Here is a 23,502-nt window from a genome sequence, read left to right on the forward strand (position 1 = left end):
TAATAAGTCAGTAAAGTTCTGAATGGATGAATCACTAAATCAGCAAATAAATTATAAATCTGTGACAGTTGACATGCAGTACAGAAATGTAATATACATGAAGAAGCTTGGTGCTTCTTTTTTTAAAATTTTTTTTTAATGTTTATTTATTTTTGACAGAGAGAGAGAGACAGAGCATGAGTGGGGAAGGGTCAGAGAGAGAGGGAGACACAGAATCCCAAGCAGGCTCCAGGCTCCGAGCTGTCAGCACAGAACCCAACACTGGGCTCAAGCTCAGGAACTGCGAGATGATGACAAGAGCCAAAGTCGGTCTCAACCGACTGAGCCACCCAGGCGCCCCTTGAAGCTTGGTGCTTCTTACACTGGTTTATATTCGCTACTTCTTTCATCAGCCACGCAACACCATGAGCCCTTTGAAGACGGGGCTGTTTTGCTGATTTTTAAATGGCCTCCCCACTCAAAACAAACAAACAAACATTACATGATTAGGAGTCAATAAATGTTTATTGACTAAATAATGCCACTGCCTCCCCTCGCTGACTGGCTTTCAAAAGAGAAACTTTATCCCTCACCAAGACACCACTTACACCTCATTTTGAGCAACCTGGAAAAGTCACTGAGCAGATCCCTTACCAATTGAAAAACATTTCAGCCACTGCTGCTGACAACAATGTACTGAGGGACGGTAGGTACTGAACTCTGATTTAACAAATGCTCTGACTAATTATTGTTTTCTTCTGAAGTCGTGAAATAGTATTCTGCACATCCACATGTTGAAAAGCATTGAGAATAGACTCAGCTTAAGGGGAAGTCTGGGCTCAGCCCCAGTAATTAATGCAAGGTTTATGTAGCTGAAATGAAGAAAAGGAAGACAGCAGAACAGGTATCCCAAGTGGGGAATCGACAGTACTCTCCAGAAGAGATGGATGTGCAAACTGCCAGAAACCAAAATTTTCATCCAGAGCAACGCAGGGTTATGGATGACCATATCTGAATGAGGGGAGAGAAGGGGAACATGGCTACCTTAGGAAGCTTTCCTGCCCTCCACCCTTGACCTCAACCTGGCCTTATACATAAGAGGCTGTAGCAATTCTTCCCATAAGCTATTTTAACTATGCACCAAAGGCCATCTCCCCTGAGACACGTGTGTCTCAACAATCACAGTTACACAGCATACGAAATGACTACGGGGCAAATGGCGCTCCCTGTGCTCAGATGTTGAGCAGAGTTTCCATCTATTAATCTCAATTTCCCTAGAAAGTACAGTCCTGAACTTAAAGTTATAGAACTAGTACAAGGGTAAGTTATCCAGATGTAAAGGGAAGTCGTAAAGAAGTTCACTCATTTTAAATATTTACTGTTTCCTAAAGAAGAATAATCCTTTTGAGGTTTCTGCTTCTGGCCAAAGTGTCATAACAGGGACTGATTTATCTCTTTACCTGAAAATGCCTTGAAAGTGGACAAAACATGTGAACAATGATTTGCCAGACCCTGGATCTCAGGTAAAGGACAGTGACCCCTGAGAGGTGAGGTGTGCCATATGAATGCCTAGCTTTCTTCCTTAAGTGTTTTCAGACATGATACGGGGGAAGCCCAGCACACTCCCAGCTGTTTACGAGGAGGTGTCTCACCGAGGCATACTCCACAGCAAACTGACTTGGGGGTGGCAGAGGAAGCTAATGGCCACGTGGTGGGTACTGCAGGTCACCATGCACTGCAGAAGCTGGCTGTGGAGAAAGAAGGTGTGCACGTGACAGGAGACTGGAGCCAGAGAACCCACCTACATTGCAGGATCTGGGCACTGGGGCAGCCCAGACACATGCACTACAGGGGCCAGATGCTGGGGAAGCTGCCTGTACCACCAGGCACTATCAAAGCCACACGGGCTGCAGTACCCACACACTGGGGATGCCACATGCTCTGCAGAGGTCCCACACACAAGCTTCTGGCACCGCAAGAGCCTAGCACCAGGTATGCCCTAAGTACTGTGGAAGCCAGCCTAGCAAGTACCCGGGAAAGGGGAAGGAAAAATCTCTTTTTCCTGCAATGTCTTTTTAGCGCCCTCTACTGACAAAATTTAACATAGTGCCTGCTGGCAAAGAAAAAGTATATACAAAGGGCTCAATAATTTTCTCAGTGCAGGCAATAAAGGGTGAATTGGAACTACATTGATTTTATATAGAAATTGACACCATGATTTTAAATTTCATATTGAAGTGCAAAGGGGCTACAGAAGAAAAACAATTTTGAAAAAGAACAAAGTTGGTGGATTAATGCTATTTGATTTCAGTGTGATCCAGTGATTCTCCTCCTACATTTATTTGCCAAGAGATATGAGAGCATATGTCCATACAAAGACTTGTACAAACATATTCACCACAGCTTTATTTGTAATACTTAAAAACTGGAAAGAGTCCAAATGTTTTTCAACAAATTAATGGATTAAAAAAAAAACAAAACCCCTGTGGGCTAGCCATATGCTACACAGCAATAAAAAGTCATGAACTATTGATGCATACACTACATAGATGAATCTCTAATTACAGAGTGGAAGAAGCCAGATGAAAAAATTACATACTTTATGATTCTGTTTACATGAAATTCTAGAATGTGCAAACTAATAGCAGTGTCAGAAAGCTATGTTAGCAATTGCTTAGGGATAAGGAGAAAAGCAGCAGAGAGGGATCACAGAAATGTGTGAGGCAACTCTTAGGGGTACTGGGTATTTTCCTTAACTTGATTGCATGAGGGCTTCACAGGTATAAAATATATAAAAAATTATGGAAGTTTACACTATAAATGAGTGCCATTTATTGTATGTCAATTGTGCCTCAACAAAACACTTTTAAAAAACGTTATTCTTCCTTTCAAATTATTATCTTATTGTGCTAACTTGTATGACTGATTTTTACAGTTTCAACCGAATAGACATGGAATAAATATATAGTTAAATGGAAGCAAGGAGTTTACCTCTTCAGTACAGAAAAGAACATATTCAAGACATCAATCATGTTACTGAGAACTAAAATAAGACCCAGTCAATAGTGTGATAATGTTGTGCGTTTGATTTTATTATCTTCAAATATGTTGCCAAAGATTCAGAAATCAGAGACCAAAATAACCACCAAAATAGGTGGTTCTATTGTGAGGTGAACAGATAGACATTTCTACAGAAAGAGAAAGGCTGCATTTTTCTTACAGTTCAAAAGCACATCCAACAGATGGCGACTTTTTGGGATAAGTGTTAACACAAACCTTGCATTCTCAGGTCTTGGAAATGATTTAGTAGTTGACAGCGGAATTGTTTAAGAGCTTACCTTGTGTCTCTCCTGCTATTGTACTATTGTTACATAAATCATTTCTTTTTCCCAACTGTTTTGATTCACAGCTTATTGACCTGGGCTTCCTCTCTCTCTTTCCTCTCATGTGTTTTGATATGCCAGATGTATCGTGAAGATTACTGGAGAGATGGTGTTGTCTTTTCCTGCCGGCATCACCAGACACTTTGCCAACAATCCATCGCCAGCTGCTCTGACTTTTCGGGTGATAAATTTCAGCAGGTTAGAACACGTCCTGCCAAATCCCCAACTTCTCTGCTGGTAAATATATTTTGCACAAATTTTTTAGAGATGTGTGTCGCTTAGCACTGGATACTTAGATGAAGGATATACCTTAGCAAGAAAATAGCATGGTAGAGAAATTACTGCTACTCAGATATGTTTGTAGATTCAACCCAGAAGTTTGCTACCTGTAAAAATCTTTTGTATATAATCGTGTGTAGATGCTTATATGTATTCTAACGGCCAACCATCTCAAGGGGCTGAAGAGACATTTAGAGTAATAAAAGCTGTATCAGTGACAGTTTGTTTATTCATTGCCATCAGTAAACAATGGATGAAGAGAGTGGGAAATGAGCCCAATAAAAGGAATAAAATCCATTTGTTGTCTTAGCATCTTTTAAAGTCAAATGATATTTGAACTGTGAGCTCGTCTTCACATGAGCTTGAAAGTCTTTTTCGTGAAATACATAATTTTGCAGTAATGGTGATTGTTTTAATGGAACTGTACATGTATTCAAAGAAGCTAATGTGAATTTGTTTATATAAATATACTATTCACATTTTCTAACTGTTAAATCTGAACATGGACCTATCATACCTACATGCATGTGGGTTCACACAAACATACATGTGTATGGAGCTATTAAAAATGATCAACTATACAAGTTAATTACCGGCAATGAATGAGACAAAAAACTGTCATTCTTGACAGCTTCTTATCATTAAGTCCATATTTTACTCAAAAATCTCTCTCTAAAGTGGCCATTTTTTTCTCTTTACTGTGACCTCCCTGTCCAAGTGACCACTGTCATTTTCCTGGACCACTGAATATGCTTTCCTTCTTCTCTTCCTGCATCCAAGCTTGCCCCCTTACTGCATTTTTTACACAACAGCTGAGTCACTTTCTGTGAGGTGAATCAGGCCATCCTCACGTATAATCCTCAAGTGGCTTTGCATTGCGTCTGTACCTGAATGCAAACTTGTTACCACTGCCTTTGAGACCTAGAGTCATCTACCCTTGCCTGCCTCTCTGTTACCATTTCCCACCGTCCTGCCTCAGAATCCTGGTAGCTCCAGCCAGGCTTGCCAGGCTTAAGAACAGGCTGGGATTTGTGTGCTTGTTTCCTCCGCCTCTGACACTATTTCTGTCCCTCTTCACCTGACCCTGACTCACTCTTCAGATTTCAGCTCTGCCTTGTCTCCCTGGACCATTCCACTCCTCTTCCACCCCCAACCCCCATTCTTAAACCAAATATGCCCTCTTGTTATTCCCTCTCAAGGTATCCTTTTCTTTCCCTTGTTGCTCTTGCTAGAATTAATAATTATATATCTGTTTGTGTTTCTTCATTCATCCATCTCCCCCACTAGACTGTAAAATCCATGAGAGAACGGAACACATCTCTTAGTTCACCACCACATCGTCAGTACCTTCCACTACACCTGGCATCTAGTAAGGACTTAACTAACATTTGTTCGATGAATGAACAACTCAACTATCATTTAAAGAATTTAGTCAAGCTGGGTATTTATGTAGAAATAGCTAAAGGTTGTCGGTATTTGGAATTTAAGGACCAACATCGTTGCTTTCTTCACTGAGACTTGTTCACTCAGTGGTGACAAAACAGTCACAGATCTGTCAGGTGACTACCAAGATCACCTCTTCCTCTTTGGTCCTTGTGATGGTTTAACTGGTAAACTTGATTCCAGGTTTAAAAGTGTGGAAATATATGGTCACGCATTAAATGAAAAATAAACGTAAAGCAATCAAGACTGGAAATCAGAAGCTTGTTATTTCACTCTCCCTCTCTGTTTTTGACGTTCACATTGAGCCAGTTAATTTTATTTGTCAAGGTTCCTCCATCTGAAATTAGGAGTTAGGTGCCATCATCTCACTGGTTTGTTTGTTAATAAGACGAGTGTGGGTGTTATAGTTTTTGTTGCATTTTTAGGCCATTATGTGGCCAGGTTTTTAATCATATATGCAAGAGTTTTATACTTATATTAATATATCAGTCCTAGTAATTGAATTAAATAACACCCTGAGTATGTTTTTGCCTGACACAATATTATATAGACCCTTACCTTACTATTATTATCTGCTAAAACAAGAATAAAAAATACTCATTTGGACCTTACAAATTCTAAATATTTGATTATTGTGTCAGGGCTGTGATTGGTAACTCATGGCCATGTAGCTTATGTGGGTTTGTTATGCGAGACTGCTCTAACATCACTACTACCAGCCCTAGTTTTTAAAAGGCAGCATAAGCGAGCATTTTTCTCGATCACAGTACAAGCCTTTTAATATCTATTGCCTTAGACCAGCCAATTCTCTCATTTATGTGTTCTGAAAGACTTCATTTAGGTTCGCAGCTCGGCACCTGAACACCTTTGGGTTTGCAACCCATTGACAGGGACCAAATTGAAGTTTACTTCTACTTTCCCATTATGAAAGAGGTTTGCTTATAAAGAATATTCGGGAACAATCGTGAAGCCAATCATAAGACTAAAGAATTCTCAAGACTTCTTGAGCATTCAAGAATCGCCTCTCCAAGTAACTGGCATCTCTATCTGATTGACAAAGCTTTCTTGAATATTTTTTAAAGCAAGTTCTCTGAGGAATTATCGTAGATATATGACTTAGCTTAATTTGTTATTAAACTTAGAAAATACATTTCTGTAAAAAATAGTGTCATTGAAATTTTCCCAACTATTCAGATCTGCTTAGTACAAATTAATGACATGTTACTGGATATTCATTCTGTACCTCTATTTTGGTACAGTGGGAAAGTATGACCTACAGTATACTGACCTGGGCTGGAATCCTGACTGTTCTTATTAGCTGTTTCCCATAAGCAAATCACTTAATTTCACTGACTCTCTATCACTCTTATCTCCAGCCTCTGGGTAACTTGGATGCTCTTAGGTAATACAAGTTTAGACAGCCCTCATCAGCATCCTTAGCTCAGCTTACCCAGGGGCAGTGTCTCAGGCGCCGGGAATCTTTTCCATCCACATCCTACATGCCCACAGTTGTAGAGATTTGTTTTGTCCTCAACAACCTATACCAGGGCCCAGCAGAATTCACATGGGTCATGCTGAGACTGAGCCCCCCACAGCCACTCCCTCCTAACAGATCAGTAGCAGTTTTAAAGCCCTGATGTTTTTTTGACTCATTCTCTTAATTTGTTTGACTTTTGGAGGCTGGATCATACCAACTTACTTCTGGCCTGCCTTCATCACTTTATTACTGTCATCCTTCTGTCTTCTTAACCTCTAATTTCCATTCAGTAAGTGAGTTGTATGTCAGGTTACTGAATTACTTGGGCCCTCAGTTTCCTTATTATGTGAAAGTGAACAGAGGCTGCTCACACTCTTGACTGATTCCATTTGTCATTGAGACAAGCATTTTCAAGATACATTGGGTGACTGACGTATAGAGAGACACCTGAGCAAAGCTAACAAATCTTTAAGAATACCAAATTCCTGGGGCACCTGGGTGGCTCAGTCAGTTGGGCAACTGACTTTGGCTCAGGTCATGATCTCACAGCTTGTGAGTTCAGGCCCCGCGTCGGGCTCTGTGCTGACAACTCGGAGCCTGGAGCCTGGAGCCTGCTTCGGATTCTGTGTCTCCCTCTCTCTCTGCCCCACCCTTTCTTGCTCTCTGTCTCTCAAAACTGAATAAACATTAAAAAAAAAAAAAGAATACCAAATTCCTGAATTCATCACGACTACATTTCTTTATTGTAACTACCATGATTATTATCATTTAAATTCCAAGACCATCTTGTAAGTGCAGTGACTATTTTCTGATCTGGATGCTCTCAGATAAAATACCATGGTAGTTTTAGGATCACCCTTTTCTCCTCAGCTGGAGATAAAGACTGTGTTTACATTTGGCCAAATATTTAACTCAGTAATTTCTGAGAAACTACTGTTCACGTCAATTAAAAAAAAAATCAATGTACCCAGCTCCTTGATTGCATTAACTGACTAATTCAGAGGAAACTGTGGTCATGTAGAAAGAGCTATTAAGTTTGGGTTAATAAATAATTCACTCTTTAAAGCAACCAGTTATCATCAGGATTGGTTGATATTATTGGGCACTCACTGAAATTCATAGCAATACAATCATACTTCCTTATGTGTATTAATCTCTTAACATAATACCATTCAGAACTGCAGTTGTACTAAAGCTATAGTACTGTTAGTAATATGATCTCTATAGATTGTCATAGATGGATATAGAAATCAGATGACACTTTGCTAAGATGCTTCTTTGAGTGGATAATATTTGTCACAAGATGCGACTCAACAATTTTTTTTTCCCAACTGAATAGTGATAACACTCAAAATGATGCCAATACCAAGGAATTCTGGGTAAACATGCCAAATTTGATGACTCACTTAAAGAAAGTGTCGGAACAAAAACCCCAGGCTACATATTATAACGTGGACATGCTCAAGTATCAGGTAAGCCTATTCATACAGTCAGGGTGTCTCTTCCACATTATAATTTTGTATTCTAATAGGCCTAACATTAAATAAAAGAAAATAAAATAACATTCCTTTTAATCTAACTTAAAAGCTATAATTTATAAGAAAATAGAAGCTTAAAAGGCTACTTGGAGATTATAAAAATGAAGTTGCAAGAAATTTCAATAATTGAGATTGAATCCTATGAATTTTAAAGCCTGAGGGATTTTTCTTTTAAGTCTCCATCCTATTTGTCATTAAGTGAACCTAGAAAGCAGACAGAACTCACCTACTGCAACATGAGGTGGGTATAAAGTATTAAAGTGTAGGCAAGAAACTGAATTCTGGAATTAAGTCAGCTTCCTACTGGCCACTGACTTTAGACACTTAATCTCCCTGAACCCCTGTTTCCTCATCTGCAAATAAGGATAATAGTGATTCCTACCTAGATGTTTTTTTTAATTAATTAATTTATTAATTAATTAATTTATTTATTTTTATTTACATCTAAGTTAGCTAAAATATGGTGCAATAATGATTTCAAGAGGAGAATTTAGTGATTCATCACTTACACTTACCACCCAGTGCTCATCCCAACAAGTGTCGTCCTTAATGCCCTTTACCCATTTAGCCCATCCCCCCCACCCAAAACCCCTCCAGCAAACCTCAGTTTGTTCTCTGTATTTAAGAGTCTCTTATGGTTAATCTCCCTTCCTGTTTTTATATTCTTTTTCCTTCCCTTCCCTTATGTTCCTCTGTTTCGTATCTTAAATTTCACGTATGAATGAAGTCATATGATATTTGTCTTTCTCTGACTGACTAATTTCGCTTAGCATAATACCCTCTAGTTCCATCCACGTTGCAAATGGTAAGATTTCATTCTTTTTGATCACCAAGTAATATTCCATTTTATGTATATATATATATATATATATATATATATATATATATATGTGTGTGTGTGTGTGTGTGTGTGTATATATATACCACATCTTCTTTACCCATTCATCCATCGATGGACATTTGGGCTCTTTCCATAATTTGGCTATTGTCGATAGCGCTGTTATAAACACTGGGTGCATGTGCCCCTTTGAAACAGCACTCTTATATCTTTTGGGTAATACCTAGTAGTGCAATTGCTGGGTCATAGGGTAGTTCTATTTTTAATTTTTTGAGGAACCTCCATACTGTTTTCCAGAGTGGCTGTACCAGTTTGCATTCCCACCAGCAATGCAAAAGGGTTCCTCTTTCTCTGCATCCTTGCCAACATCTGTTGTTGCCTGAGTTGTTACTTTTAGTCATTTTGACAGGTGTGAGGGGGTATCTCATTGTGGTTTTGATTTGTATTTCCCTGATGAGTGATGTTGAGCATCTTTTCATGTGTTGGTTAGTCATCTGGATGTCTTCTTTGGAAAAGTGTCTATTCATGTCTTTTGCCTATTTCTTCACTGGATTATTTGTTTTTTGGGTATTGAGTTTGGTAAGTTCTTTAAAGATTTTGGATACTAACCCTTTATCTGATATGTCATTTGCAAATATCTTCTCCCATTCTCTCGGTTGCCTTTTAGTTTTGCTGATTGTTTCCTTTGCTATGCAGAAGCTTTTTATTTTGATGAGGTCCCAGTCTGAGGACTGTCTTTATTCCATTGGATATTCTTTCCTGATTTGTCAAAGATTAGTTGGCCATATGTTTGTGGGTCCATTTCTGGGTTCTCTGTTCTGATCCATTGATCTGAGTGTCTGTTTTTTGTGCCAGTACCATACTGTCTTGATGATTACAGCTTTGTAATACAGCTTGAGGTCCAAAACTGTGATGCTTCCAACTTTGGTTTTCTTTTTCAGGATTGCTTTGGCTGTTTGGGGTCTTTTCTGGTGCCATACAAATTTTAGGGTTGTTTTTTCTGTGAAGAATGCTGGTGTTATTTTGATAGGAATTGCACTGAATATGTAGATTGCTTTGAGTGGTGTAGACATTTTAACAATATTTGTTTTCCGATCCACGAGCATGGAATGTTTTTCCACTTTTTTTGTGCATCTTCTTCATTTTCTTTCATAAGCTTTCTATAGTTTTCAGTGTATAGATTTTTCACCTCTTTGGTTAGGTGTATTCCTAGGTATTTTATTGTTTTTGGTGCAATTGTAAATTGATTTCTTTCTGCTGCTTCATTACTGGCATATAGAAATGCAGTTTCTGTATGTTGATTTTATATTCTGCGACTTTGCTGAATTCGTGGATCAGTTCTAACAGGCTATTCATGGAGTCTTTGAGTTTTCCACGTAGAGTATCATGTCATCTGTGAAGAGTGAGAGTTTGACTTCCTCCTTGCTGATTTGGATGCCTTTTATTTCTTTGTGTCGTCTGATTTCTGAGGACTTCCGACACTATGCTGAATAACAGTCCTACCTAGATGTTTTATAGGTTGTTGTGAGGGATTAATAGCCTAATATATTTCAAAGTATTTGTAAAATATAAGTAGCCCTAGGCCTGCCGTTTTGTTTTAAAGTGAGCTCTGAGGAATCCCATTTGTTGTTTAGTTGTGGTCATACTGTTTTCCAACCATCCAAGGAATTGGGTGGGAATCACAGCAAGCATGTTGTGGGATTGCCTTAAAATCTCAGCATGTTTATTGTTTGGCCACCAGGAGCATCCAATCAAAAACACACCTGTACAAATTCAAAAAGCACTTGTCACTGGGTAGAGGAGCCACTGTGAAGTCAAGAACTACCACTGAGATAGAGGGCAGAAGCAGGCAGGGAAGGGTCAGTCTGCTGTGCTTTTGATTTACCTTATATAACACATTTTCAAAGCATAGTTCATTTGCAGAGGCTTGTGCCGCTAAAAATATTTCAAGTATAAAAACTTATAATAGTTATCTAACTAAAGTTGTCATTGAAAGCCATGTCTGTCATTTTATAAAAGAACCCATATCTGGGCTTGTTTCTGTAGCAACCACTGCTGCCTTCTGAGCTCAACCTGCACTCAGGCCCCTTCCCCATGGTGTCCCTATGTGTGAGCAATGCTAGGCCAATAGCCAGCTGTTTATAGTCTTTAAAATTGGCAAAACTCAGACTCCACACAAAAAAACTGGAAGGGCATGGAACGCCTGGGTGGCTCAGTTGGTTTAGCGTCCGATTTTTGATTTAGGTTCAGGTCATGATCTCACTGTTAGTGAGACAGCCCCATGTTGGGCTCTGCTTGGGATTCTCTGCCTCCCTCTCTCTGCCCCACACCAGCTCACACACGCACACTCTCTCTCTCTCTAAATAAACTTAAAAACAAAAACGACTGCAAGGGCATAGACATCACCCACACAGACCCTGCAGTATATGTATGTGTGCTGGTTAAAGAAGTCTCCTAGAGTACCATCACAGTGAACAATCGAGACATAATAACATTGTGAACTCACTGTGGACCCAGAAATCAAGTTGGTATTTTTGTCTTTAGATAAGACAATATTGTTGATTCTGCAAATGTGGCTTTTCCTTGGTCAAATTCATCGTTGATTCTAGCTAGAATTGGCAGGAGACGGTAGAATGTACCCATTCTAATTAGAGGACCTGGGTTCAAGTCCTCACTCTGGCAGATCCCAAAGGAATAATACTAATCTGCTTTGTCTAACTGGCTGGTATGTTGTGAAGAGAAAGTACGAGAGTATCAGCAGGTAATCTGTGTGAAAACACTAATGCTTTTACTAAGTGCTAGGCACTATGCTGACTGTTTCACATAAAATATCTTCGATTTTCCTGACAACTCTAGGGGTGGATATTATTATAATTCCCCTTTGGCAGATGAAGAAATAACTAAGGCTCAGAGAGGTTTAGTGACTGGTCCAAGATCTGCTTGTAAGTAACAGTCAGAACTCAGATCCAAGACTAACTCCTTGGCCTCAGCTCCTAACCAGCTCCTAAACACCTCCCTAACTGACCTAAAGTTCATTGTAAACTCTAAAGTGCTATGGAGATTTTATGTTTTTAACCTATAACAATTTACCTGTAGCACCCATCTCTCTTTCACAGGGCACCCTTCACAGTGATAATTTATTGAGGGCTCATTTGTAAACAGCACTGACAACATTGTGACATTTTATAGCTAAGAGTATTCCCATGGGAGATAGTCAGAGCTTCTAGCTTTGTCTCAGATTAGTGGTCGAGTCTTAAATATTCTCTTTGCTATCGTTTGGCAAGGTGTCTGCCCAGGGCATTCAGTCCACACCCCTGAACCTGGCAGTGAACTGGCGGTGTGAGCCAGCAAGCACTGACCTGCGCATAGATTACAAATACAATACGGATGCAATGACAACTGCGGTGGCCCTCAACAACGTGCAGTTCCTGGTCCCCATAGATGGAGGGGTAACCAAGCTCCAGGCCGTTCTCCCACCAGCAGTCTGGTAAGGAGACCCCAGTCCCCTTCCTCTTTATCAATGGGCTCTTTCTGGGCAAAGGGATCACAGACTTCTTAGCATTTGTGTTTCCTACAGGAGGAGATCACAGCAGGCTTATGTGTCAGGGTTCAGAGCAGGAAACAGCAACCATTCTGTTCTGTTATTTTAAGCAGAAAATGATTTAACACAGGGATTCAGATGCTCACACGATGGTGGAAGTGCTAGAGGAATAAGCTTTAGGCTGGATCTCCAAGAATGTTTCCCAGAACACTGCAGAACTGGCCTGCCAGGGAAGCTGCTACCTCAGCCACAACCAAGAAGCATAGATACCAGGAAGCTGCTCATGGAGCCATTGAATTCAAGAACTCACTGCTGCCATGTTGATCCAAGGATAAGAAAGTTCCTACCGGCACTGCCTTAACTACTTCTCAACACTCACAGAACTGGAGCCTGGGCTGTATGGAGCACTTTGTTAGAAGACCCCCACATCTCAGTTGGGTTACTGGCCAGCAGAAAACAGCCACGAAAGTGGCAGGAGAATGGCCTCTGCCTCCCTTCTATCCTCCAAATCTCAAGCAGTGCATGTAATTGGTAGACCCTAACATGCATCTAGGACCCTAACTACAGGGGTGTCTAAGAAATGTAGGGTTTTGTTTTATAGCCTTCTGAGCTATAAAAAGACACCACTAGAGAAGGTATGGGAACAGATACTGAATAGACACTGCGTACCGATAGCAGTTGTTAAAAAGAACTTGTTCTCTTAGAAAAAATTACTCTAGTTTTTCCATGTGATTCTTAGAAGCAAAAAGGAGAACATTAAAAAGAAAGTCAGCCATATGATAGCTCCAACTTAAGTTACCTGAATTAATTGGTTAACATTTCTCATCTGTGTTTTCAGTAGCTGTGTCAAATAACTGCCTGTCTTCTACATGTTTTCCTATCTGACAGTGTTGTGGCTAGTTACAATAAGGAACAGAAAAAAGAGAGAATTATAGATGGATGGATAGATGGATGCATGGATGGATGGATGGATGCATAGATAGGTACGTAGGTAGATAGATAAAGCATAAATTGTAGTTAACATTTTCAAGATTCATTTTTTTAAGTTAGCACTATCTAGAAAAAATATGGCATCCATTAGACAAAAACCTTTGCCTATGCAAAAGCCTTTTACCTATTTTATTTTTAGGAATGCTGAACAACAGAGAATATTGTGGAAGATTCCTGATATTTCTCAGAAGTCAGAAAATGGAGGTAATGTCATTGTAGGCTTATTTTAATTAATATTTAAGGCTGAAATAACTTTCAGGTATTAGAAAACTATTAGCAAAAATATACTTAGATTGAAAACAAGCAAAATATTTCACTTCACTTTGATATATACTTATTTCAACCAATAAAAGCAAATAATTCCTGCATGAATCCTCTACTTCCCCTTTTCTGTCCACCCCCACATCAAACAGACTATTCTTCAGAGAAGAGCTTTTCATGAGACATGTTTTCATTTTGTATCAGATCTCAACTCTCTGCTAGTTTAGGTATTTCTTACTTTCTTGTGATATTAATCATAGCTTGGAAAATACATTGCCTTCCAAGTATCATGCTCCCAAATTTTGGAGTACCATTTGGCTGAGTTACACTTTCATCAATGTGCAAAAAGGAGTTCCTTATAATATTTCATGATTAATTTCATTCATTACCATTTTGTCACTGAAACATATACTATTGTCTAGTAAGTTTGATTGTGTATGTTAACTTTTGAATACAATTTCCCAAACTATATCCATCATGTTGTGTTGACTGTTATCTTGTAATGATACTCTTTTCTTAGGGGTGGGTTCTTTATTGGCAAGATTTCAGTTATCTGAAGGCCCAAGCAAACCTTCCCCATTGGTTGTGCAGTTCACAAGTGAAGGAAGCACCCTTTCTGGTTGTGACATTGAACTTGTTGGAGCAGGGTATCGGTTTTCACTTATCAAGAAAAGATTTGCTGCAGGTAAGTGGGTATCCTGTGAGTTTCATTTGCAAAAATAGTGTTGCTGTAGCTACTCTTTCTTAAGAAGGAATAGTGTCTGATTTGCTCATCTTCTTTCTTTTCCTCTTCCCCACTCCCAATCCCCATTTCTCATCCCAGTTAGAAAGCAAACCAATTATAGAATGAGGTAAAAATGGGATAATAAACTGGAAATCAGAAATTAGAAAGGCCCTGACTATTTATCATGCCTTTGGTTCTGTTTCTTATGCAGGGATGACCAGTCATTCCCATTATATACATGTATACACTACGGTTAATGGAGTAAATCCTACTTTTACATATATATATATACATATACATATATATATATATATATGGGCAAACAAAAAAATATATATATATGGGCAAACAAAATAAATGCTATTTGCCTTTGAATTTACCTCTTAACTGAAAACTTTTTCTCCAACAGGACTTCATGGGTTTTAGACTTGTTAGGCATAGCTGAGATCTGAGAAGATCTATCTTTCACTTTAATATAAGTACCCTTAAAGAATCTAGGCCAGGTATCAGCAATGGTTGCCCATGAGCTACAATGGCCGTGAGACAGGTTTTTGGCATATATAATAGTTGGTTGGCAAAGGAGTCCCCAATACTAGGATGATTATACTTATCAATGACTTGCTGGGATAACAAGATATCAATGACTTGCTGGTTTTTATGCCTGCTATACTCGTGTAATTATCAGTTATGGCCCTTTCACTGTCAAAAATGACCCAGGTTATATGGTTACTATTCCTGTAACAAGTTGGGTTCCCACATCCGGGAACAAATCCTCCACCCTATCCTAAAACCTAAACCTCTGCAAAGGATTCATTCACGGAAATGTGAAAAGACAACTTGCTGGGCTGGGAAATTGAAAACTTAAAAAATTGCACATATTTGATACTAGTATTGCTCTCCTCAAGATGCAGCGATTAGCTTCTAGTGGTAGGGCAGGAAGAATAAAAATGTTGCCCCCATATAATAATCACGTTATGGAAGGTAACCTGTTGATATGTTGTTTTGTTTTGCAGGAAAATACTTGGCAGATAACTAATAAAATCATATGCAAGGATTTGGAGGATTCATATAATGGAGAACTGTTGTATGAGAAACAGGTTTTAATTTTGGTTTGATGAAAACAAACCAAAATCTGCACTCGGGATATATCTGCTGGAAATGTCAGTGATTTTCAGCAATGATTTCCCTCACACAATACCATGGTGACCAGTCTTACAGTATTTACTTCTAGGTGTAATATTGTTAATGGTTTTAAAATGTAATTATTGTATTTGTAAATTGTACTCATTCCAGTAAGGCAGTTAGACACTTGAGTTTTAGCATTTTACCATTCCTGAAATGGATGTAATTTCAACTGTGGTATGTAAATTTAATAGTAATACTGTTGAATGGCACAATGCTTACAGAGGTAGATTGCATTTTGTCAATATATAAAATTTAAATATAATATTGATAGCTGTCATAAAGGGGGTGCCACATACAAAGAAAATTAAGTGGAACCAGGAAAAAAAAAACTTCCTTTTCTTCAATCCTTAGTATGTTTTACTCTAGTGCTAAATAAAAATTCTATCTTCAAATATTTAGTGGGTTAAATTCAGAAACTATTTCAGAAAAAAAAATTCTAAAGTTACAGCATAGTCAAGAAAAGCATTAATTACCACTTTTTAAAAAGCTTTTTTTTCAAACTGCAAGTTTCATAAAAATGCAAACTGTGTAAACAGGACCTCTTATTTTTATAACTTGTGTAAAAAGGGAAAGCAATTCATATTTAAAGTTTAAGTATATGAAATTCTAACCAAGAGTAGAGAAGATGTTCAAGTCTTAAACTTGCCCCCCTCTCTCTACAGTTTAGCAAATGTGGAGATTTGCTGAATAATATCAGACTAAAGCCAAAATTGTGATTTTAAAATTTCAAAACTTTCCATAGGTGAACTGGTTAACAGCTTTTGCACAATTACTCTGAACAGAGTCTCTCCCATCTAGCATGGAGAATGGTCACATATATTTCTCTTTACCTACAGGAATCAAAACACTAAGATTGAAATCCATAAAAAAAAAATTTAGTTCCCTATTTAAGTCCAGAAGGAAAATTTTAATCATCATCATTTATATCATTTGGGAAGGAAAAAAAAAAAGCTTTATAAATGAGATTATGAGATTCTATCCACATTATTGTACAATAAATTTCCTTTTGGCTAAGATTCATCATATGTAACTAACTATAAATCGTTGCCACTCTTAGGGAACCAGGAAGAGAGTTATCAAAAATTTATGTCATGATTTCATTGTTGCAAGGTGTGATTAAAACTGTAATTACTCAGTCTGGCCTCACACTGGGGGGATTCAGAATGGAGAAGCACTTCTTCGGGGGTGGGTCACAGTTGTAAAACCTCCCTCCTCTACCATCTGAAAATATAAAACTCCCTTTAAGTCATAGAGCTTTCTTTAAACATGAACCAATTCTTATTCTAAGTTACACTGTTAAATAACTGTAATTATTAAGCTGTTATATTTATCATTAGTTGTTAAGTTTTACATTCACTTATATTTGACAAAGAATCGTTAGCCCTTTAAATTTTAGAATCAAATTAAATTTTGTAAGTCTTACTTTTAAAAAGAGATTGTGACTGGCAATTGTTTATAGTGGAACTTTTTAAATTAATATTTGTACTTCTCAATCAGTACTTGCTACCAAGAGAATGTTCAAAAAGGTCTGTTTCACCTCAGAAGAATTCCTACTATCCAAACACTCTCAGTTGGCTCCCCAAATAGTCTGGTATTGAAGTTTTTTGAACAAATTATTAATATACTCATTTTAAGTAAAGATACTCAATTTGATTTTGAAACCAAAATAGAAAATGCAAACTTTTCACTCCCATAAAACATAGGGAAAACTTCAAACACTGAAACCAATGGAGAATAAGCAGATAGTTGTAGGTAAGATAATTGAGAATTGTCCAACATACAAATATAAAAATGCGTTTTTAAGGAATTCATGAGAAAACATATTGAATATTATTAGTACAAAGCATATTAAAAATGTGTAAATATTACTGGTTCTTATGTCTTGCTCTTTATATTTTATTTTATATAGTTCTAGCGTGAATTAGTAATTAAGCACAAGGGTTTTTTTTTCAGAGTAATTTTGTTGATATTGTAAAAAATATAATTTAAAACATAGATTCCAATAATTTCTAACAATATTCAAATGTTTCCAGGAACTAAATTTGAAACTATGTAGATCTCTTATGATCCCTTAATTAGGCTTTGTGAAACAGGATGGAAGTCATTGGCTTCATAATCATTAAACTTTCAATAACCAGAACCTCATTAGAGAATACATCCTTTCTCCTTTCAGAAAATAGGTCAAAGAATAACACAATAAACTCATATCAGGGATTTAGATTCTGGTGGGCTTTTTTTCAAACTTATAGTTTATACCTGTTATACCTGTATCTATAGTACTGTACAATAGGAATTCACATTAGGAAAAATAATCCTAGACAATGCAAGAGTCTCTGCCATTGAAAAAAACAACAACAACAACATTAAGTCAGGTTCATTATCAGTTCCTAAAATTAAACAAAATGGGCAAGTATATAGTAATATTTTCAATACCAGGGGTTAAAATAAAAAGCAAGAGTTCTCATTAACCAGAACACCATTTCCTGAGATTTATGATTTTAAAAGTTTCTGTTCTAACAAGATAGAAAGTATGAATGATATTGCTTTATTTTGACAACATGGAAAGTATGTTTTTCTTTTTAAAATAAATTCCATATTTTCTTGATATTTTTAAAATAAATTCTTATTAAGAATTAGTCTGAATTTTACCATAGTTGGAATTTATAATTCCTAAGAATTAAATTTTTAATTATTTTTAGAGCTCTGTTCTTCTCTACACTTACAGCCAAACTGAAAAGTCACGGTATGGTATTTGGGAACATATTTAACCTATAGAGAAAGAATGTCGACATTTCAAATGGTTTTCAGTAAATAGAGATGCTTTATTTTTGTTTTTATGTATTTTTACTCAATCTTAATCTGCAAAGTGTTTGAGGCAATAATTTTACACATTGTCATTTCTAAATCTTCTTTAAAGAAGCCTGGTAACTACATTAACTCTACCACTAACTCCTGCTGTGTGATGTTGGACAAATCACTACCCTTCTCGGTTTCTCATCCTTAGAATGAAGGATTGGGATTGCCAGTGATTTTCAAGCTTTTCTTAACAGCAGGACTTTTTTCTACTAAAGTTGCACATGGAATTCTGTTAGACAAAACAGTTCAAAGCCATGAATGAGTTCCTTCAGCAGTTTAAATCTGTGCCCCCCCCCCAACCAACACTATTTCAACACCATCATAACGTATCAACAATCTATAAAATTTTTCCCGCCTCTGAAGTTCCATGATTCTACTAGACTCAGATGGATCCACTTGGGGGGGTTCATAAGAAAACTTGTACAATCACAGTGATTGACTGATGTATAATAAAAATTTATACTTACTGGAGTGCTTACCATATACCAGTCAATATAGATATTAGCTCATTTAATCCTTATATCAACCCAAATGTTGTAGGTACTCTTTTTAATTCCTATTTTACAAATGATGACATTGAGGCTTAGATTAATTAATTTGCCCAAAGTGACACAGAAGCTGGAAGTAACCCAGTTATCTTGACTGCAGAGGGAGCCGCTGGCCAGTTTTGCTTGTTCATTCTGGGAAATAAATTCTAGATATTCCATTTGAATTGTAAGGTTAAAAGGTGCTATGAAAAATTAGTATCAAAATATGGGTAATTCTAATAGCAAAATTGTTGGAAAAGAGTATGTTTCTCAAATTATGACTTTTGGACTGTTTGCATTAACATTCATTTAAAGGACAATGATTTTGGCTCAGTCACCACCACATCCCCAGAGCTTAGAAGATAGTAGCACATCAATAAGTTTACATTGAATGAATAAATCTCTAGGGATACTATTTAGTAATATGTATTTTGACAAGCACCCAAATTTTGAGAATCACTGCCCTAATAGGTCTCTGAGGTCCTTCTTAGTTATGACATTTTATCAGATTTTAGGCATTAACTGTAAGTCAAATACCACTTTTCTAGTGAGCTTATTTTTTCACTCAGTCCATTTAACTTTCTCCAATCTTAAAAAAAAAAAAAAAGATTCAGGGCTTTTTCTAGAGTTGCTTAGAGTTCTCCTGTTATGCTATCTCTGTGTCAAAGTGGCTTGAAATTCATTCTCTCATTTTCATATTTCTGTCCTTTTCATCAATGTCTTAAAAGAGTAAGAGAAACTGTAGGGAGACTGCAAGTTCTCACTCATTGCAAATACAAAGTCCTAATAAATGTCTTCCTCCTTTCAAGAGACACTCAGACAGATATGTAACTTGTGAGTTGACCCTATTTATTTTGTAGGTCTTTGAACTGGATGCTGTATAAGCATGGACTGGTGTCATTCTATAGGAGTTGCACCAATCATTTTTATTTTTCCTTTATTTTTTTTTCCGAAATAACCACACTGTCAATTAAATTTGAATGACACAGTAAAATGTGCAGATATCTACTAAGAAGATGAGTTGTGGAGTTTGCTATTTTTTTAAGCCTTCTTTTTCCTTAGATTGTGCTTTCAGCAAAATCCCATTCAGTTTAAATATATTCATTTTGCTACATGGTTTTTTGACCAGCAATTTTTTTCAATGCAAGTATAATTTTGTTATGATATCAAAAGGTGGGTGATCTCTAAATATTGCTTCAAAAGTTAATATAAGTAAAAATGATGTTTCCTTGAAATAAGTCAAATTAAATTGTTGATACAAATGGACAAATTAATCTATGTTACATTGATTAAAGAGTGTTCCGATGATCCCCCCCTCCCCACTACTTTTTACTATGTGCACTTCTGTCTTGAGGCTTTATTGGATTTTCCTGCTTCTTTTGTGGGTTTTTTTTCCCATTTAGCAAACAGCATCTAAATGCCATTCCCTCACTCATGAATTAAACATGGACGCCATTACATTATATTTTGTGCATGGAGTGTATGGAGGAAAAATGAGGTAGGAGTCCTATATTTAAATCTCCAAATATTAAAAAACAAACAACAACAAACGAAAACCCACTAGCTTTTCTTTATGTCATTGCTTTGATGTTCTGTCGTCTTCTGTAGGCTAGAGTTGCAATTTTAATATCTAATTCAAACTGAAATATTCTTCTTGAAGGAATGTCAAATTTTCGGGTCTATTAAAGTGATCATGGTCATACCTCTTCATTATCCCTCATGTTTAATATCTGATTTCTGTCTTCAACGAGTATTCTTGTGAGAGAAAGGCACCTCCTTATTGACATTCACCATAAGTATAATAATTTATTCTCCACGTATAACTTCTAAAGTTATTTTTCCTTTGACTTATAGTATTTTTGATTGTCTCCTTCTATCCCTAGGATAGTAGATTGCTTGTTCTAAATACATCTTTAAGCTTATAAGAACAGATGTTTCAATGAGAAGCAAATATATTTTTATGTGTCACTTGAAACTGAAAGAAAAATAAGTAATGGAAACTTCTACTGCATTCACCTATATTCCAGTATTTTCCAAATTGTGTCCCGGTCTACTGGTTCTGACAAATGTTCACAGTGGCCTGCGAATACATGATCCTATGCCATAGTCCCCACCCCTCGGACATTGATAATAAAGGTCAGTGTTTTAATGAAGCTTAAGAAAGTTATTAAATCACAAAAACACTTTTCTTTTCCCAAACACACCTTGAAGAAACTTGAGAAAAGTTTTCTTTTTAACACCAGCTAACATATCCTTCAAGGACTGCAAATAATACAACCAGGAATGTTTTGAAAGGATGCTTCTGGGTCTTTGAAAAATCCCTACCATTTCAAATCAATTAGTATTTATTTTAAGTTTCATTAGTATATCTTAGTGAATTTAACTTTATCCCCTAAAATATTCAAAATAAAACAATGAAGTTGTTTTAGTATATTAATTTTTTAAGTATCATGTTTAAGGTCTGTACTAATGACCAGCACATCAGGCTGCCATCTGTTGAAAACAATCCAAATTCCTTACAGAGTGGAATTACTGCTAATGGACAAACTTTGATAATATTTTATTAAACAGCTTTAAGAAATTGAATCATGGTATCTCAACACTGACAGCATTTTTACATAATCTTGTTAGAAACTATGTAAAAACATTTTTTTAAATGAGAGGGATACATTATTTAGCAAGGATTTTGCAGAACTGGACACCCTATTAATAAGCATTTTACAGTTCTTTTTTTTGCTATGCTTTATTTTGCAAATCAATTGTTTTTACTCAAAATCAGCAAAATTCCTTTAAAAAAATTCCTGGACAAACCGATTCAGAATAAAGCTGAAATCACTTTACACTTCTCTAAATATAGCTCAATTTTTAATTCATTCAGAGTTTGTGAATCAGCTTGATAGATGACAAGCCATTTATCATTTTAAAATATTCCATCGAATGAGTGTATCATGTGAATGTTAATTCCATCTCATTTGTTCAGCTGTATATTACTTCATTGACATTTTCTCCACCTTTTGTCTTTTTTTGGCAAAACTAATGTTTAGTGTTATTCATACATACATGATTACTTTAAACTATTTTAAATAATACACCAAATAACTATCGCTGGGATCACTGTCCCAAGGTCCAAAGCCAGATTGTTTTCTTTTCCTTGTGAGAGGTGATAGGATGATAATTCTTATAGCTGTGTTGGTTTTGCAGGTCAGTATTGAATTCTTGCTTTGTTAAATGGATGTGCATGAAAGAGATTGGCTCCTGTCTGATCTGTCTGTTTCTCTCTCAATTTAAGAGAGTTGGAAAATTGCTGTTGAATACATTTTCTGGAAAAAGCCAAGTGTTGGTATGATGATATGCTAATCTTATCTATGAGTAGAGCTTCACTACAGACTAAGCAGTCATTTATAGAGCTGGCTTTTTTTTTAACTGTTTGAATATTGTTGGGTTTCAATATACAATTTTTTTTTAATTTTTCACTTTCCGTAGGAAAAAAAATCTATGAATGAAATGATCAGATTTTAATGTTCATGCCTACTAAGTGTCATCCATTTTTTTTTTACTTTAACAATAAGAGAGATTAGGAAAAGAATGTCAGAGAAATTTTCCTGTGTTTCTAAATGTAATAAAATTCAGTCAGTTGTCTTTCTCAAGGAAAACGCTGTTCGTATATACTTGAATTTCAGTTGGTGGTAGCCTTTATTTAGAATTCCCCCCATGATCTTTATAGCAACAGCAAGCTGAATTTCTTTATGACCTGTACGGAGTATATAATTTCACAAAATTCCTTGAGCATAAAATATTTATAAAAAGACATTGTGGATTAAAATACTCAAGTATATTTTTTAAATCTTGTTAAAAAGTTGATGCCTGGCTCTTTTTCCTACATGTTGTAATTCAACAGAGAGTACTTTTATTCCGATAGCCGTTACTGCTTTGTCTATGATGAAAGCTTTACTGCTTCTGCGCTGTGCTCAAGAAGAGAAACAGCAAAAGAAGCAAGGGCTGGCTGCAGCAAAGCTCGCTGTTGAGCAATGGTGACGTGAATGTGTAGTACTGATTTCTTGAAGATAATCATGAGAACATTTTAACGTTACTTGCCTTATGAGTTAGAAAAGGTGTGGATATCATTTTTTTGGTAAATAATGATTTTTACAAATGTTTTTTCTGTCATAATTTTCCCGATCACCCATTTCACAAATCCTGAATATGCAATTATTTATCATGACACATTACTGCAACAAGGGTTCCCGTTTCAGAACAAAGTTTAATTATACATGAGATCAAGATGAAATATCTGAGTAAGTTGTTATTTACATGTGATTTTTTTTTCTGAAAAATAAATGAAAACTCTAAAAATAAATTGAGTTGTGAACCTCTTTTATCAGCAGCCGCTTAAAATTTTATCATATTTCTGGAAAGTGCTGTCGCATGTTTAGGGTGGGCAAAGCGGGCGAAAGGTTTGGCACAGTGCAAAAATTTTAGAG

At 36.6% G+C, this 23,502-nt stretch overlaps 1 protein-coding gene across 1 annotated transcript in view; it reads left to right on the forward strand.

The window, feature by feature from the left end:
- The window catches only part of SGIP1 (SH3GL interacting endocytic adaptor 1), a 200,216-nt gene extending 179,003 nt beyond the window's left edge, over window positions 1-21,213 (forward strand). The window contains exons 20-25 of the mRNA XM_027058950.2: window positions 3,444-3,599; window positions 7,901-8,033; window positions 12,222-12,424; window positions 13,608-13,672; window positions 14,250-14,414; window positions 15,467-21,213. Coding sequence (XP_026914751.1) covers window positions 3,444-3,599; window positions 7,901-8,033; window positions 12,222-12,424; window positions 13,608-13,672; window positions 14,250-14,414; window positions 15,467-15,489 — 745 coding nt within the window. The 3' untranslated portion in view covers window positions 15,490-21,213. The remainder of the gene's footprint in view (window positions 1-3,443; window positions 3,600-7,900; window positions 8,034-12,221; window positions 12,425-13,607; window positions 13,673-14,249; window positions 14,415-15,466) is intronic.
- Window positions 21,214-23,502: the final 2,289 nt, after the last annotated feature.

This window comes from Acinonyx jubatus, chromosome C1 (assembly GCF_027475565.1).
Source record: "Acinonyx jubatus isolate Ajub_Pintada_27869175 chromosome C1, VMU_Ajub_asm_v1.0, whole genome shotgun sequence".
Classification (NCBI taxonomy): Eukaryota; Metazoa; Chordata; class Mammalia; order Carnivora; family Felidae; genus Acinonyx; species Acinonyx jubatus.